The 16917-nt window shown below is 32.2% G+C and overlaps 1 protein-coding gene and 1 non-coding gene across 2 annotated transcripts; both read left to right on the top strand.

Annotated features, from left to right (window-relative positions):
• The first annotated feature begins 3734 nt into the window (after positions 1–3734).
• On the top strand, positions 3735–3819 carry LOC131182755 (small nucleolar RNA R24). The gene has a single exon (XR_009151015.1). It is a non-coding gene; the product is annotated as a small nucleolar RNA R24 (small nucleolar RNA).
• Positions 3820–5432: 1613 nt separating this feature from the next.
• LOC131182279 (ABC transporter G family member 1-like) lies at positions 5433–10760 on the top strand. Its single transcript, XM_058151237.1, has 8 exons — positions 5433–5878; positions 6199–6278; positions 8002–8472; positions 8582–8668; positions 9051–9176; positions 9270–9467; positions 9549–9635; positions 9918–10760. The coding sequence occupies exons 1-8, from the start codon at positions 5527–5529 to the stop codon at positions 10575–10577; spliced, it is 2061 nt and encodes a 686-aa protein (XP_058007220.1). The 5' UTR covers positions 5433–5526; the 3' UTR covers positions 10578–10760.
• Positions 10761–16917: the final 6157 nt, after the last annotated feature.

Raw genomic sequence — 16917 nt, 5'->3', positions numbered from 1 at the left:
TTTTAAATATTTATTAAAATTTTGAGCTGAGAATTGGATAAGAACTCTCTTCCGATCTCTTTTAAATATTTATTAAAATTTTGAGCTGAGAATCGGATAAGAACCCTCCTCCGATCTCTTTTAAATATTTATTAGAATTTTGAGCTGAGAATCGGATAAGAACTCTCTTCCGATTTCTTTTACTTGAATGGGAGTCGGATAAAGACTTTTCCGACCTCTTGAAGTCTTACATATCGTGGGAGCCTAAGGCTAAGGGTTCTGACCTTCAAAGATACCGAGAACCAGAAAGAAGGTTCTTTTAAACTCTTTGTCACCTCGGGATTAGACAGGGGATATCAAACTGAACTTTATCGACCTCCTATGTGGTCGTCTTACCGATACCTTTTGACAGGCGATACCCGATCTATTTCGTTTATTTAGCTGAGATTCGATTTTGTTCCGCCTTATGGCGTTTTACCCAATTGTCTTCTGTGTCAGTCTAGTGATTCAACTTTACTATTTTCTTGACTTATTGTTCAGACCTTTTATCATTTTAAAGAAACGCTTAAGATACAGTTACCTATAGTTTATCCAACTACTTACACGCTACTCGGGGTTAGAACTTTTGCATTTAGAGGTAACAAGGGATAACAAAACGGACTGACTAACAAAGAAATGAACTCGGGAATAACCTTTTTCGCGCAATGTAGACTTAGTGAAAATTAAAAACGTGAAGGCAAAGGAAATACGTAAAATAAAACGAGCCCTTGATAAAGCAGCGATATAAACACTTACCTGTGGGGAGCCGAATCTATTAAACCAACTGTAAAATCACAAGACGTGATAGGACTGCGAGCTGATAAGCCTGACGACTAAGGTTCACCGTGAAATAAAGGATACTTTACTAAAAATCAGTCAGGTCAAAATAATAACCGAGTTTGGATGAAGTAGAGCTTGAACAACGGGTGTGAAAATAAAGATAACAAAGCTAAAAAGCGAGGGTGTCACAGGATGATGAACGGCCTGAAAATGGAGTTTCAGTATTCACAAATCCCCTTGCAAGAAAATACTTTAGAAAACTAGTTTCCAAAGTCTTTCTTATGAAAGCTCAAAATAGCAGAGTAACGAACTGAATTAAGTTTCAGAGTTCTCTCAATATTATTCTTGGAATGATGTGAGCGGTAGACTTTGAATTACATTTTTAATTTTTTTTAATAGGTATTAAGCAATTAGGAACTCGATCACCTGAATTTATCAGGTGAATGATATACTTTCAGTTATAGTCTAAATTTAAATTAAACTATTTACATTTTCAATTTAAACATTATACATTAGTATAATAATCGGAGTCCGAATCCACTTATTTTCAATAAATTTATATTCAATTTAAATTAAGATAAACTTAAATAATGCATATAATTAAAAATTTATTTGATAATCCTATGATTTCTCTAATAAATAATTAATTTAAATTTAATACAATCAATTTTAAATTTTTACATAATTTTAATTATTAGTATAAAATGTTAAAGTAATAATATTTTTTACTAACAAGTTTTAGGTATAACGATAAGGTCTATTGCGCTCTCAACGGGAGAATGCAATTTTGATCCTTAAAGAATATATTAATTATTGAGAGGGGCAATTATAAATCCTGAAATAATTAATTTTTTTTGTAGATTTTAAATCAAATATAATGAAATACCTTAATTAGTATATTTAAAAACTCAGTAATAATATTTTTAAAATTATGTGGTAATAAATTAAATTTATTATTTAAATGAGTTTTTTTAATAATTTTAAGGGATAATAATGGAGGGTAATTTAAGGTATTATTTTAGCCAAAGGCTCAAATTAGCCTTTAAAATATACTTAAAAGTAAAATTAAACTCTTCAAAAAAATTTTTGGTGCAATTGAGCCCTAAACGTTTTTAAATGAGATATCTAAATTTTTATACTATTAAAAATAAGCAATTAGAACAAATTTTGGGTCAAATGAGCACGTAACCAAATGGCCACTAATGATTGTTAAACCATCGTCATTTTTGTTAAAAGAGAGCAGACCATGATGGGTGGACGACATTTTGCCTAAGAGCTACGAATCCACTTCTTCCTTTGACAATGATAAGCTTGTCGATAAGGTTTGAGTTTGTTATTCTTGATTCTTGAATTATGTATGAGATTTTTCATTCTGCAAAATTCATCTCAGGAGAAAGTTCTTCACTTTTTATATGAACTCGGACGGCTATTTCAATTGAGTAAAGTGTCTTCTATGATTGATTTTTGGATTATTCACTTAGCCAATTCTAGTTTTTGCTCATTTTCTCAGTTGAAAGAGACTAATGTATATTGGTCAAAACTATTTTCGACATGATGGTAGAAAAAAATGCAGACATGAGAAGGTTATCCAAAGATTCACTGGAGATGTTGTTTGAAATTAGCTTGAGAGCCGAGCTATCAAAAGGAGATGTAGAAAAATAGTGGACTTGCTTATCTATTATTCCATTAACAGTAGTGATGTTTGCTTAAAAAAAAAAAAAAAGAAAAACATTCTCCATCAAAGTTTTGCTATACCTAGCGGTATCACACTATACAATTGGTTGCTTGCACTTCAGGTTCTAATGATTTAATTGATGCTTTGACAAATGACCAACAAGAGGTCATTATTATTTTATCTTGTTTATTACTTTCTCTTTTCTTTTTGGATGTGTCGGTTTCAGGGTGGGGATCGGTTCTAAGAGGGATCAAAGCATAAGCTAGTCGAACAAAATGATCGTTCAACTAGTGAAAAAGAGATGGAAAATGAGAAAGATGGCCAAATGGATAATAGTTAGGGGTGAGCATTTGGTTCGAATCGAATTGAACCGAATTAAATCGTAAAAATCGAATTACATATGTTAGAAACCGAACCGAACCGAAATAGGTGAAAAATTGAATAGAATCGAACCACTCTTTTCAGTTCGGTTCGGTTTAAACCGATCGGTTTTAATTTTTGATTGATTTTTTAATTTAGACTTGATTTTTAAATTATTTGGTCTAATTTTGATTTTGGTTTGAACCTAATAACCATTAATCAATGAAATTAAACAATTAATATTTATAAAATTAAATATAGTTCATAAATTCTCCATAAAAATAAATCAATTCAAAAATCGATTCGGCTCAATTTGAATATATAAAATTACTATTCGGTTCAGTTCGGTTTAATCAATTTTTTTCTCTTCAAAACCGAATCGAATCGAAATAACCGAAATTTTTATAATATAAAACTGAACCGAACCAAATCAAATCAATTAAATTTTAAAATCGAATTGACTCGATTTGGTTCAGTTTTTCGATTTGATCCGAAATTTACTCACCCCTAATAATAGTAGCACTTAAGGTATTGCTATGGCAGAGGATGGATTATATTTACACACAAGATACGAAAAAGAATTATGTTTCATGAAGTGATGGATTAAAGGATTGAGTTTGTTACTGGGTAAATATGTTTCAAGTAATGCTTCTTATTTCCATTTGTACTACTAATTGGTTTCACATTTAAATATTTTTGGCTCATTTTATGTAAGATTTTGCAACCTTTTTCTACGTATCACTTGTATCCACTTATTTCTAGATATATGCATGGCATCTAATTGTATTGGAAGTTTCATAAAATACTAAATTTTGAAGAAATCAAATATAATGCATTCCATGAGTTCATCTGAACAAATTATGTTTAGTTTCCCTTACGATAATGAAATATGTTTATGAAATATGCATTTTTATTAACATGCAAGAACTCTTTAACATTAAATTTCTTCTGTGAAATATGTTTGTTACATTTGACTTTTGAGCTTCTTTGAAATAGTGTCAACAAAAGATAAACTCTATTAAATTTGGGTTAATTAGATCCATTTAAAAACGTTGAGGGCTCAACTACATATGCTTAAATTTACTTTAAGGATTTAATTATATTTTTGGGTGTACTTCAAGATTAATTTGAGCCTTTTGTCTATTATATTTGAGAGATGATTAAATATAATCAATATACATATACCCTTAATTCTAAAAATATGATTACCTCACATCTCTATAATTAAATAAAAATTATTTTATTATGCTTAAATAAATATTATTTTTTATTATTATAACTATATCTAATAATTAGCTATTATTTTTTTATAAAAGTCAGTGTTACTTTTTGATAAAGCATAAAACTATAAAGTATATTTTTAAAATTCTCTAAAAAATTTGAAAGGAGGAAAAGATAAAAGAGTGTAAATTGGGGCGCATGGATGTAAAAGACGAATGACCACTCCTTTTGCTTTAGATGAATGCGCGTTGTTTTCAATGACGTCTCGTATTGTCATGCTGAGAAAATAATTATGTGACCTGAGAAAGGAAGTTAAATTATTGAGCTTTCAATTTTAGGTGAATTTCGACAAAAAAATTTGGGTGAATTTAATATAAAAACGATGAGATTAATATTTTTTATATTAAATATTTATATCAAAATTTAAATAAAATTAAATAATAATAATAATAATAATAATAATAATTAAAACATGTAAAAATATCAATATAAATATTTTATTTAAAAAATATTAAAAAAAATTGAGCTTATAATAATTACAATATTTGAATTAGTTTATTACAATCTTTTATCTTATTTGGAATATAAAAATTTTACAAATATTTAATTGAATTAATTTTTTAATTAATTTTCATATTTAAAATGGAAAATTTTAATTTTTTTAATTTAAAAAATTTTATGTTAAAAGAAATGAAAATAAGTTTGATTTATTAGAATACTGTTAATTTTTTTTTCTTAAGAAAATCTTAGATAAATTATAGTTAAAGTTTGATTATAAATTCACGCCTCTGGCGAAAGTTGGTTATGGTTGGATACAGCTTAAAATTATGACATGTTTGGTATTATTATTGAAAAAATCACTTTTTTAAATATATTAGTAATAGGATATTAAAAAATAATTAAAAATTAAATTTGATCAGTTTTAGTCATAAAAATATAAAAATAATAAAATAATTTTTTCTATTTTTTTTAATAGTATCTAAAATGATATTTTTATTAAAAAAATAGTTTTAGACTCTGAAACTCAATGCCAAATAGGACTTTAATGGTTTTGGTTCATTGCGGATATGAACATAATTGATTCATAATGTCTTCTCACGATTTTTATTTTGATTTTGGTTTAACTTAATTCAATTTCATTTTGATTAAATTCAACTTTCTAGTATTTTTTATGAATATTTTATTTTTTAAATAAAAAAATCCGATTTAAGTTTAGACTAAAATTGATTGATTTTTATCCCATTTCAGATCAATTTAAATTTAATCGATTTCAATTTAATTTAAATTGACACAGTTGGAATTTTGACCCAACCTGCCCACACACACACATATATATATATATATATATATATATAATTGTATGCTCATACAACCCCATAAAAAAATCATAAAACCAATTAGCATGAGAAAATATCCACAAAAAGCAAGAACACAATTCAAGAAAATATCCACAAAATCTCGAACACCCTCCCATGGCTCCTTTTCTTCATCGTTCACAGAGACCAAATGAAATTGATCTTTATAATAAAACTAAGCATCCTTTTTCTTCTTCATCACCTCTGCGTGATAATTCTGAAATCACGACTTCACTGGAAATGGAAACCTCTGATTTCAACATGGTTCAAACTCATCCACCGAAAGAAGATGATGATGATGATGATGTATTCTTAAGTTGGAAGGATTTATGGGTGACAGTTCGTAACGGACAAAATGGAAGCAAGCCAATCCTTCATGGTCTCACTGCTTATGCCCAACCTGGAGAACTTCTTGCTATAATGGGTCCTTCAGGTTGTGGCAAGTCAACCCTTCTTGATGCGTTAGCAGGTATTGCTCTTAATCTCAACTGGTTCTTCTCCTGTTAATCCTCAATATATATCTCTCTTTTTTTTAGAAACTCATGACCTTGCTTGAAAACCCTAAAACCTTCCTTTTTAATTTTAATTTATTTAAATATATAAAAAATAGCATAAAATTTGAATATCTTTAATTACGTAAAATTTTAAAAATATATATTTTATTTTTATTTTCCAATTACCGAACTAAACATGGCCTCAGTGCATATATATTAAAAATCTTAAAATCTATAAAAATTAATGGATATGTATAAGATTAAAGGCTGAAACTGAGTTGTGATTATATGGCAGGGAGACTGAATTCAAATACAAGGCCAACTGGAGAGATTCTTATCAACGGCCATAAACAAGCGCTCGCTTATGGAACATCGGTGAGGAGAATTAAAATAACTCAATAATTATATATTATTTTTAATTGTTTTTTCCTATTACTTTCAATGACACTGTACTAATCTTTAGTAACGGATTAGTTGTAAAAACTTTGTCGAAAGGCTTCATCGACAATGATAATTCGTTGCTAATTTATCGTTAGTAAAAAAAAATTAACTTTTCATGGTTGATTTAATTTGTTATTAAAATATTAGTGATAGAATCATCACTAATGTTATTTATAATGAATTTTTAATCCAACACTAAATCCATCATTAAAAATGTTTTTTAATTTTAGTGTATATTACTTTTATTACCGTTTTATTATATATATATATATATATATATATATATATATATATAATTAAAATTTTATTTTATTTTTATTAAAATTTACTTTTTAATTTCTGAACTATGCCATAATTAACACATACGTCTTTTAGTTTTTAAAATTCAATGATTTCATCTTTAAATTTTGATTAATTCAACACTTAAATCATTCCATTCAAATTTCTGTTAATTTTCTGTTTATTAATTTCAAAAGAACTAAAATACCCTTAAGTAAATATTTTAATTTATTAATATTTTATTATATTTAATAAAAATTATTTTTAGTCCTTGATATTTACCATAATTAACATATATGTCACTCGATTTTTTTTAAAACTCTGTTGTTTACCCTGATTTTTTTTTATTAATTCTATACTTAAGTGCTTTTCATCAAGAGGGTATTAGGGACTTTTTTTTCATTCAATTAATGGAGAATTGTATTCAAAATATAGAGAAAATATATACAATTAATTCTATACTTAATTCTATTCAATTAATGGAGAAAATATAGACAATGACCTTGAATTGTATGTATTCAAAATCAAGGGACAAAGTCATTAAGTTTTTAAAAATTGAGAGAAATATGTGTTAATTATGACATATCTCACAGAGACTAAAAAAAAAAAAAAAATTCTTTTCTATTATTAATTAAATTTTAATTAAGATTAAACTTATTTATTCATAATTTTGAAAATAAATATTCCCATGCCATTTTGACTAATAAAACTCAAATGGGCAGTGTAAACTTTGGTAGTGATGACTATAACGTTAAATTAGCTGAGATGTAACTAGAACTGTTGCTGATTCCGATAAGGGCAATCGTTAGGCTAAAAAATATTTTAAAGTGAGCGAAATAATAATAATTAAATATTATAAAGTGTAAATATCTAATAGAATGCTTTAGAAAATAAAAAATATAAAACGAAAATAAAAAATGACAATGGAAAATGGTGAGAAAAAAAAAAAAAAGCCTCTGAGATCTTTACATCTTATTTTATATTCTAATGTCTTTGTATCATATTTTTTCACTTAGTATTTTAAGTGCTAAGTTAAGTATATGGTTTTGAATGCTAGATTGAGTGTGTGGAGTGTATCTATTGACCTAAATGTGATTCGTACCTTCTTTGATTATTTTTTTTTTCTAATTATTTTAAAATTAATAGAATAAATAATTTATTAAAAATAAATAAATGCTGATTATTGTTTAATAAAAATACAATTTATAAATTTTTTTATTATAATAATTATATAACCATTTAAATTTTAATATTCTTCTATATTTAATCTTGTATCTATGAATACTATAAAATATGTGACATGATAACAGTAACAACAACAAATTATTTTTGATTCCTGTGACTAATTATCCTTTTGCTATTTGTAAACTTGTAATAGGCTTATGTGACGCAAGATGATAATTTGGTCACAACATTAACAGTTAGAGAAGCGGTTTACTATTCAGCTCAGCTTCAATTGCCAGACTTAATGTCCAACTCAGAAAAGAAGGAGAGAGCAGAGAGGACAATAAGAGAAATGGGTTTACAAGATGCCATGAACACAAGAATAGGAGGTTGGGGAGCTAATGGCCTTAGTGGTGGCCAAAAGAGGAGAGTGAGCATTTGCATAGAGATCCTAACACATCCAAAACTTCTCTTCCTTGATGAACCCACAAGTGGCCTTGATAGTGCAGCTTCATATTATGTCATGAGCACAATTGCTAGCTTGGACAGGAATGATGGAATCAGAAGAACTATCATTTCGTCCATTCATCAGCCTAGCAGTGAAATTTTTAAGCTCTTTAACTGTCTCTGCCTCCTGTCTTCTGGTAAAATGGTGTATTTTGGTCCTACTTCTGCAGCCAATGAGGTTAGTATTTGAAACATTTCATAGAATTAACTGATTCATGGTAATTGTTGGAGTCACTAATTGAAGGATTAAATAGACAATAATGACTCATTCTCTTGATTTTATGTAGTTCTTCAACTTGAATGGCTTCCCCTGCTCAATCCATCAGAACCCTTCTGATCACTTCTTGAAAATAATTAACAAGGATTTTGAAAGGGTAAGTTATATAAACCAGTTAATAATTATTTTCTTTTCTTTTTTCCACTCACAGGGGAGAGATTCAAACTTGTGACTTTATCCAAATTAATAGATGACTGAATATCAGGGAAATAATTAACTGTATCAATACAGGATCTTCGTATAACGGTAAAGTAAATTGAAAGGTCGCAGTTTCGAGAAGCAACCTATCCTGTGAGATGTTTTGTTCACTAAATCATCCTTTTTCACACAGGATCTTCGAATTCCGACATTGTGGTTTTGGTTTTTTTTGTGTGGTGGGGGGTGTTGTGGGGTGGTGGTGTGTTGTGGGTGGTTGTGTTAGGGGGTGTTGGTGGGGTGGGAAGTCCCATAAATCTGATTAAGAATGCTCCTATGACCAGGATCTTGAGCAAGGAATGAGTGATGCAATGCCTACAGAAGAAGTGATTAATACCCTCATACGATCATATAAATCGTCTGAAACTTACCAACAAGTGCAAAAGAAGGTAACAGAAATAAATAAAAAGGTAAATAAATAATGAATGAAAATTTAACTTGTAATTAATTTACTAAAAAATTTATAACGAATCGAAGTTGAATTATTTTTGTGTGGATTTCAGGATTTTGGAGCAATATTGGAGAAGAAGAGAAGTCATGCTGGTTTCCTTAATCAATGTCTTGTTCTAACGAGAAGATCATTTGTGAACATGTACCGAGACATAGGATACTACAGGTTGCGCCTATTTATCTATGTTGGATTGGCTTTTGGTCTGGCCACCATATATTATGATCTTGGCTCTAGCTATGGTTCCATCCAGGTAACTAGTCACTTAAACATATGTTGTAAACAGCTTAGAGTATCAAAATTAATTTCATTATATTTGTTTCCCTTGTTCCAGGCTAGAGGTTCACTGCTTATGTTTATATCTACATTCCTCACGTTTATGGCCATTGGTGGATTCCCTTCTTTCGTGGAAGAAATGAAGGTAATTTTCCTTTTCTATAAAGAGTATCTTCATTCAAGCTTTGTTTAATTTGAGGGATTTATAAATTAGAGCTCCAGTGAGACTATTGGAGAGATTTAATTACTATTGTGCTTCTATCCAAGTAAGAGACTACAAAATTTTAATTTTTTTTGGTACAATTAACTTCAATTGAACTTGAAACTTCATGACAGGTTTGGAGATGACCAAACAAAGAAAGTCTTATCTTATTCAGGTTTTTATCTTATCGATTACTAAACAAATTTTACAACTACATTGAATCAGGTATTTGTACGAGAAAGATTAAATGGGCATTATGAAACCACTACGTTTATTGTTGCCAACACATTCTCTTCCATGCCATTCTTGTTAGTGATTTCACTGATTCCTGGAGCTATAGCTTACTACCTTACTGGACTTCAAAAAGGATTTGAACACTTTCTGTGCTTTGCTTCCATAATATTTGCCTCCATGATACTGGTAGAGAGTGTAATGATGGCTATAGCGAGTATTGTGCCTAATTTTCTGATGGGAATTATAGCTGGTGCTGGAATTCAAGGGCTGATGGCCTTAGGTGGTGGATTCTTTCGGTTGCCCAATGATCTTCCAAAGCCATTTTGGAAGTACCCTTTATATTACATTGCCTTCCACAAGTATGCATACCAAGGACTGTTCAAGAATGAGTTTGCAGGGCTAAAATTTCAGAGTAATCAAGCTGCAGGAGGTATTCCTCACATGATCAATGGTGAAGAAATTCTGAGAGATGTATGGCAAGTGGAAATGGGCTATTCCAAATGGGTTGATGTTGTAATCTTGCTTGGAATGGCAATTTTCTATAGAGTTCTGTTCCTTATAATTATCAAGACCACGGAAACCATCAAGCCTGTTATTATAGCTGCTATGGAAGTGCCTCCTAACGAAACAATTCATGGGGAGGCCTTGTAGAATCATATATGAAATAATTGTAATCTTACGGTTTTGAAGGCAGGAACTAGTTTTATTCATGCTAGGTTGCATGATGCAACTTTAAGAATGGAAATGGAGCTTAGCGTTCGTGTATCTTAGCACTGATGATGAACTGAGGAAAGAACGATTTTGTTTTCTAATTAATTACCGTCCCAATATTAATCCTGAAGCAATGATTATTGGCGACTTTAATTCCTAATTATCTGGAGATGATAAGTTGGGTGGAGGAGAAATTAAACTCTCTCAGTGTTCTGCATTTCGGAATTTTATTAATGGCTTGAGGCTCTTTGATATGGGTTTCCAAGGACAAAAGATGACCTGGGACAACACGTGTAGTGGACTAGCTCACACTGAAAAGCGCTTAGACAGGAGTCTGGCCACCCTTCAGTTGCTTTTCCCCTACCCGATGGGCTCAGATCACTGACCGCTATTGGTTGACCTTGATCCACATACTCAGAGAGCGAAGAAAGACTTTGCTGTTAATGCTTGATGGGCAAATATGCTGGAAGCTTGCACCAATATCTCATCAGCCTGGACTAGCGGTAATGAAAATTCTGGTATATCAAACATTTACTTTAAAATTAGTAAGTGTCGTTATATGCTCTTATTAATTGGAACACGCATAGACTCCATAATTCTGGAGTTCGACTTCAATTATTGCAAAATCAGTTGGCAGTTGCAAAATCGAACGTGAATAACTGAGATGGGGGTCTCATTCGGAACATTGAGAAGGATTTGGTGACACAGGTGAATAAAGAGGAACAATTCTGGCCACAGAATCTCGTCAGAACTGGTTGCAGCTCCGCCAGGCGGGGGTGGTGTTGTGTGGTGGTGTGTGGGTGGGTGGTTTGGGAGGGAAGGGGCAGGAGGAGGGTGGGGGTTGGGGCTGGGTGTGCTAAAGGTATTGTTAGAAGAAAGAGGAAGGTTGTCAAGTCCGCTTTTTTAATCTAGAATCAGTCAAGAAGCTATAAAATTATATTAGAAAATCGAATTGTAAAATCGTAAGATTTTATAGCTTACTTAACATTTTTTTTATATCATATTTATATGAATATAAAAATAAACTTTCATATAAATTTAAGCATAAAGAAGTTATGAAAAATTTTAATATATTTTTGAGTTTTATATTTTAATTATTTTAATTTTAATTGAAATATTTTTTTCACCAACTTATCAATATTTTAAATTATAAAATTTTAAATATATAAAATTATAAAATCTTAGAATTATAAACTCGAAAAATCATTTTGTTTTTATACGATTTTACTATTTAAAATTGTGATTTTACTTTAACTTTATTTAATTTTGATTTTATATATATTTTCACTTATTTTTAATGATTTTGACTAGTAAAATTATTCTAGCAAACTCCTAAATCTAACAAGTATTAAAAATTTCATTGCAGGGTTTTGGATGGGAGTGGTCGTTGGTATAGCTCTTTAGCTGGCCTCAAATTAATGGCTATGGATTATTTTACAGACATATATACATCTTGGTAGCCTCCCAATCCTCACTCCTAAATGGAGGGTCTCCAATGGCGGGTTACACATATCATGAATGAGGATTTTTATTCGAAGAGCTGCTTTATTAACCTAATGAAAGCCCCAGGCATAAATGGACTGATGGGCCTTTTCTTCCAAAGGTATTAGGATATAGTTGGAGAGGATGGGTGCATGGCGGTACTTAATTTCTTTAAGAATGGTCATTTGCCTCGGAATGCAATTCATAACATTGGTGCTGAAGGTCAAATGCGTCCAATCTATGAACGACTTGACGCCAATTGAGTTATATAATGTCATGTACAAGATTATCTTAAATATTTTAACTCGCAAGTTGCAGAGATTCATGAATGAGATTATAGGAGGGAAACAAAGAGCCTTGATAATGGGGTGGGTTTTTTTTTTTTTTAATCAAAAGTATTATTATTAATAAAAGATCAAGAATAGAACACCCCAGTAAGGGCTTACAAAGATCCTACTGGAGCAAGAACAGTACAAGAGAAGAAAACCAAATATAAACTCCAAAAACAGAAAAGAGTAACACCAAAAGAAACTATCAACGCTTCAAAGAAATATGAGTTGATGGCAAAGAAATCCAAACCTATGACCTCAAATAGAATTCTTTCAAGAGAGAAAACATATCCTAAAAGTGTTCATGAATTGAGTAAGCAAAAAGCATAGCCAAACAAGAATGCGAACTACTAATGAGCATTACCATAAACAACAAATCTGTAGAAAGCAAACAAACCACTTTGCAAACATTTAGAACAACGTAGATTGCACAAACTCAAGCCCATAAAACCTAGATTTGACAGATTGCGTGAGGACTTGAATCCTTAAAATTGGGCAATAATGGAAATGAACCAGCAACCAGAGTCGACAACCCAACACCCAGGAGAGTAGCAAAAGGAGAAGCAAAAAAATGGAAAAAAATATTCTACAGCGTTAGAAAAACCTCCTCATTGCCCATATGAAGACCTCTTGATACCCTGCTAAAACTCCAACCTCCAAAAAGGGGGAACCTGTAAAAAAAAAAAAAAAAAAAATAGCTACGTCTATTCTACCTTAACCTTCCAAAATAACAGACGTGTCTACAACAAAACAACACCAACCAACGAGACCAAAAGTGGAGCAACAACAAATACAACTCCTCTCCAATCTAATCACAACTCCAAGACACTATGACACTTTCAAACCCTATTCCAAAAACACCAAATCATACCCCTCCCATCAAAACTCACTTACTAGCTCAAAGTTCCCACTTCCCACCAGACCTGCATCTTATTGTTGATTAATCAAAACACTTGAACCAGACAACTCCTACATGAACCCATCTAAAATACCACCCACTCTAACACGCCAAATAAATAGAAACTCTTTACCTCTCACAATGACAGGCTTAAACCTAGAAAACATCATGATCAAAGAAAACAAAAAAATAGCAACCTCAATCCCTTCCACCCATCATTAGGGCCACCTTCTCATTAATTTAATTCATCAAAAAAAAATTCAACATAGAGGAATCCAATTGAGAAAATTCCAACCTTAATGTTTTACCTACTATTAAAGTTTGGCAAGCTTCCTCCTCCACATCAAAAGTAAATTTCAACGACTTGTCTTCTACACCACAGCTCGCAAATGTTGTTTGTTCATCCTACGAATATCGCTATCCGAAGTCTCACCGCTTTCCTCCATTTCCCTGCACCATATACTTTATCCCTCCTTTATGTCGGTTTGGTGAAAGATTAATCTAGTCAGCAATCAATTTGTTCTTCAACAGTTTAGAAACTTTTACTTTCTTTTGATAATTAGAAAGTGGGCCTGATTAATTGAGCCTCCCACTTATTCCATTAGCCACGACGAAGGCCTATTGGACAATATTGGACAGCATAAAAAGTGCAGCAATTAAAGGAATAATATTTTAAGATTTCTTAGCTGTCAGTGGATGCATATTTGGTAGTTTACTTTGTATAGAAAATCTTATATTATACAGATATAAAAGTTTACTTTTAATAGGAGTCTTTGAATTGTATATATGTTTAATGTTAATGAGAAGAAAGGCAAATTTTTTGACCACAACGTCTTTGTTTTCTTCATGGTATTAGAGCAATGGCTTCCAAAGATGAGGAGACTTCTGGTTCTGACAAGAAAACTTCTAGTCCTTATGCTTTGAGCTCCAATGACAATCAGGGTAACATAATTACTCAGGTGCAGTTGAAGGGGGAAAATTATGAGGAGTGGGCACGGGCTGTGCGAACGGCGTTGCGAGCTAAAAAGAAGTACCGTTTCATTGATGGAACTGTGAGACAATCGATAGATGACTCACCGGATATTGAAGATTGGTGAACAATCAATTCCATGCTTGTTTCATGGGTGTTCAACACCATTGAGCCCTCTTTACGTTCAACTATTTATCATATGGAGAACGTAAGAGATCTCATATGGAGAACGTAAGAGATTTGTGGGAGTACATAAGGCAGCGCTTCTCCATTGGGAATGGACCAAGAGTGCAACAATTAAGGTCAGATTTGTCTAATTGTAAATTGGATGGACAGACCATAGTTAATTACTATGGAAGGCTTAAAACCATATGGGATGAATTGACTAATTATGACAAGATACCAGTGTGCTGTTGTGCTGGGTGCAAATGCAATTTTAACGGCTGAATTGGCAAAGAAAAGGGAAGAAGAAAGAGTTCATCAATTTCTGATGGGCTTGGATGAAGAAGGTTATGGAGCTGTGCGTGCTAATATCTTGAGTACTGAGCCATTGCCCAATCTGAATAGGGTATATGCTACTGTTGTTCAACAAGAATGAGTGAGGACTATGACTCGGACAAAAGAAGAGAAAGGCAATCCCATGAGTTTTGCTGTTCAGGCAAGAGGGCAAAATTTAGGGGGGGACCAAATTGTGGTTTGCTCGAATTGCAACCGTGAGGGACATGAGTCAGACACGTGCTTTCAGTTGATAGGGTATCCAGATTGGTGGGGGAACCGACCTCGCTTTGGTACCACAGGATGAGGGGGCGGGTGTAAGCGCGCTGGTGGAGGAGGATGTGACAAAGGTGGTGTCCCACGAGCAAATGTCGCACAGACTCTAGTAACAGAAGGTTATCGTGGAGGTGTCATAGATTCTGACAGAAAGGGACTTAGTGATCTGAATGATGAACAATGGAGCACTTTGATGCACATTTTGAGTTCGCAAAGGACTAGATCTAATGAGAGGTTGACTGGTAATGAAGAAATTTTGTCTTGGATAATAGATTCAGGAGCTTCCCATCATATGACTGGCACAAATGCATGTCTGAGATATCAATGTGACATTGTACCATGTCTAGTCGGGTTGCCAAATGGTGAAGAGGCTATAGCTCTAAAAGAAGGAACGGTGCATCTTGGAGGAGGATTGCAGTTGCAACATGTTCTTTTTGTGCCTAATTTGAAATACAATTTGATTTCTGTATCACAACTTCTTAATGACTCAAATCTAGTATTACAAATCACTAATAAAATCTGTGCTATACACGACCAAAATTCAAGGAGGTTGATTGGAGTGGGTGAACAGCATGAGGGGCTGTATTTCCTCAAGGGGGTGGCTTCGACAAATGCTTGCAAAGCTTCTGGAGTTGCGAACTTTGATCTTTGGCATAGGAGGATGGGTCATCCATCTAATAAGGTGCTAGAGCTGATTTCTGCAATTGAAATCTCTAGTAAAAGTAGTAGAAATTTAGGTTGTGATGTTTGTTTTAGAGCAAAACAAACTAGGGAGATATTTTATTCTAGTGACAATAAAGCCAAAGAATGTTTTGACTTAATACATTGCGATTTATGGGGACCTTATAGAGTTCCAGCTTCATGTGGAGCTATTTATTTTTTGACTATAGTCGATGATTGTTTGCGTGTTGTGTGGATTTATTTATTGAAAGGAAAACATAAAGTTGCTTATGTTCTTAAGAATTTTATTGCTATGATTAAAAGGTAGTTTAAAAAGAATGTGAAAATTATTAGGAGTGATAATGGCAGCGAATTTGTATGTCTAAGAGAATATTTTGATGAGCATGGCATATTGCATCAAACTTTTTGTGTAGGAACTCCTCAACAGAATGGACGTGTGGAGAGAAAACATTGACATACTTAATGTGGTGAGAGCTTTGATGTTTCAGGCACACTTGCCAATTGATTTTTGGGGTGAATGCATTCTTACAGCTGGATACTCAATTAATAGGACACCATCTGCAGTTTTGAAGGGAAAAACACCTTATGAAATTCTCTTTGGACAGCCCCCTTCCTATAATCATATTAGGACTTTCGGGTGTCTTTATTATGCACAAATCAACTTAGAGATAAGGATAAATTGGCTAGTAGAAGTTGTCGGTGTGTTTTTGTTGGATATCCTTTTGACAAGAAAGGATGGAGAATATATGATTTAGAAACTTCTGAGTATCTAGTCTCAAGGGATGTGGTGTTTGTAGAAATAAATTTTCCATATGCTACACTAGTGACTGCGAGTGAAAGTTCCACTAGAAATGCAGATGGGGGTAACATGAATAAGGATTGGGATATTGTCGAAGAAGAGCAGGACATATTAGACAATGAGAAACCTCTTGAAGACATTCCTACTGTCGAAGATAATTCTGGTGACATAGCTGCCAAAAATAGGGATGTTGATTTAGAAAGAGAAGGCAGGATTAGAGAACACCAGCTAGGCCAAGGACACAAGGTCAAACAGCCATAAACTCTTTTAAAGGATTATGTGATAAATAATGTGAGATTCAGCCCCTCGCAGCGTTCATCACTTCAATTGATTTCCTCAGGTATTTCTTA

Source organism: Hevea brasiliensis, chromosome 8, assembly GCF_030052815.1.
Source record: "Hevea brasiliensis isolate MT/VB/25A 57/8 chromosome 8, ASM3005281v1, whole genome shotgun sequence".
Taxonomy (NCBI): Eukaryota; Viridiplantae; Streptophyta; class Magnoliopsida; order Malpighiales; family Euphorbiaceae; genus Hevea; species Hevea brasiliensis.
The sequence above is the reverse complement of the archived record's forward strand: the minus strand, read 5'-3'. Positions and strand labels throughout refer to the sequence as shown.

Bases quoted from the DNA above. Each gene is read 5' to 3' on its own strand.
- LOC131182279 (XM_058151237.1), top strand. From the start codon at position 5,527: ATGGCTCCTTTTCTTCATCGTTCACAGAGACCAAATGAAATTGATCTT. The intron at 6,279-8,001 runs GTGAGGAGAATT...AACTTGTAATAG, and splicing joins CGCTCGCTTATGGAACATCG to GCTTATGTGACGCAAGATGA. The intron at 8,473-8,581 runs GTTAGTATTTGA...GATTTTATGTAG, and splicing joins CTACTTCTGCAGCCAATGAG to TTCTTCAACTTGAATGGCTT.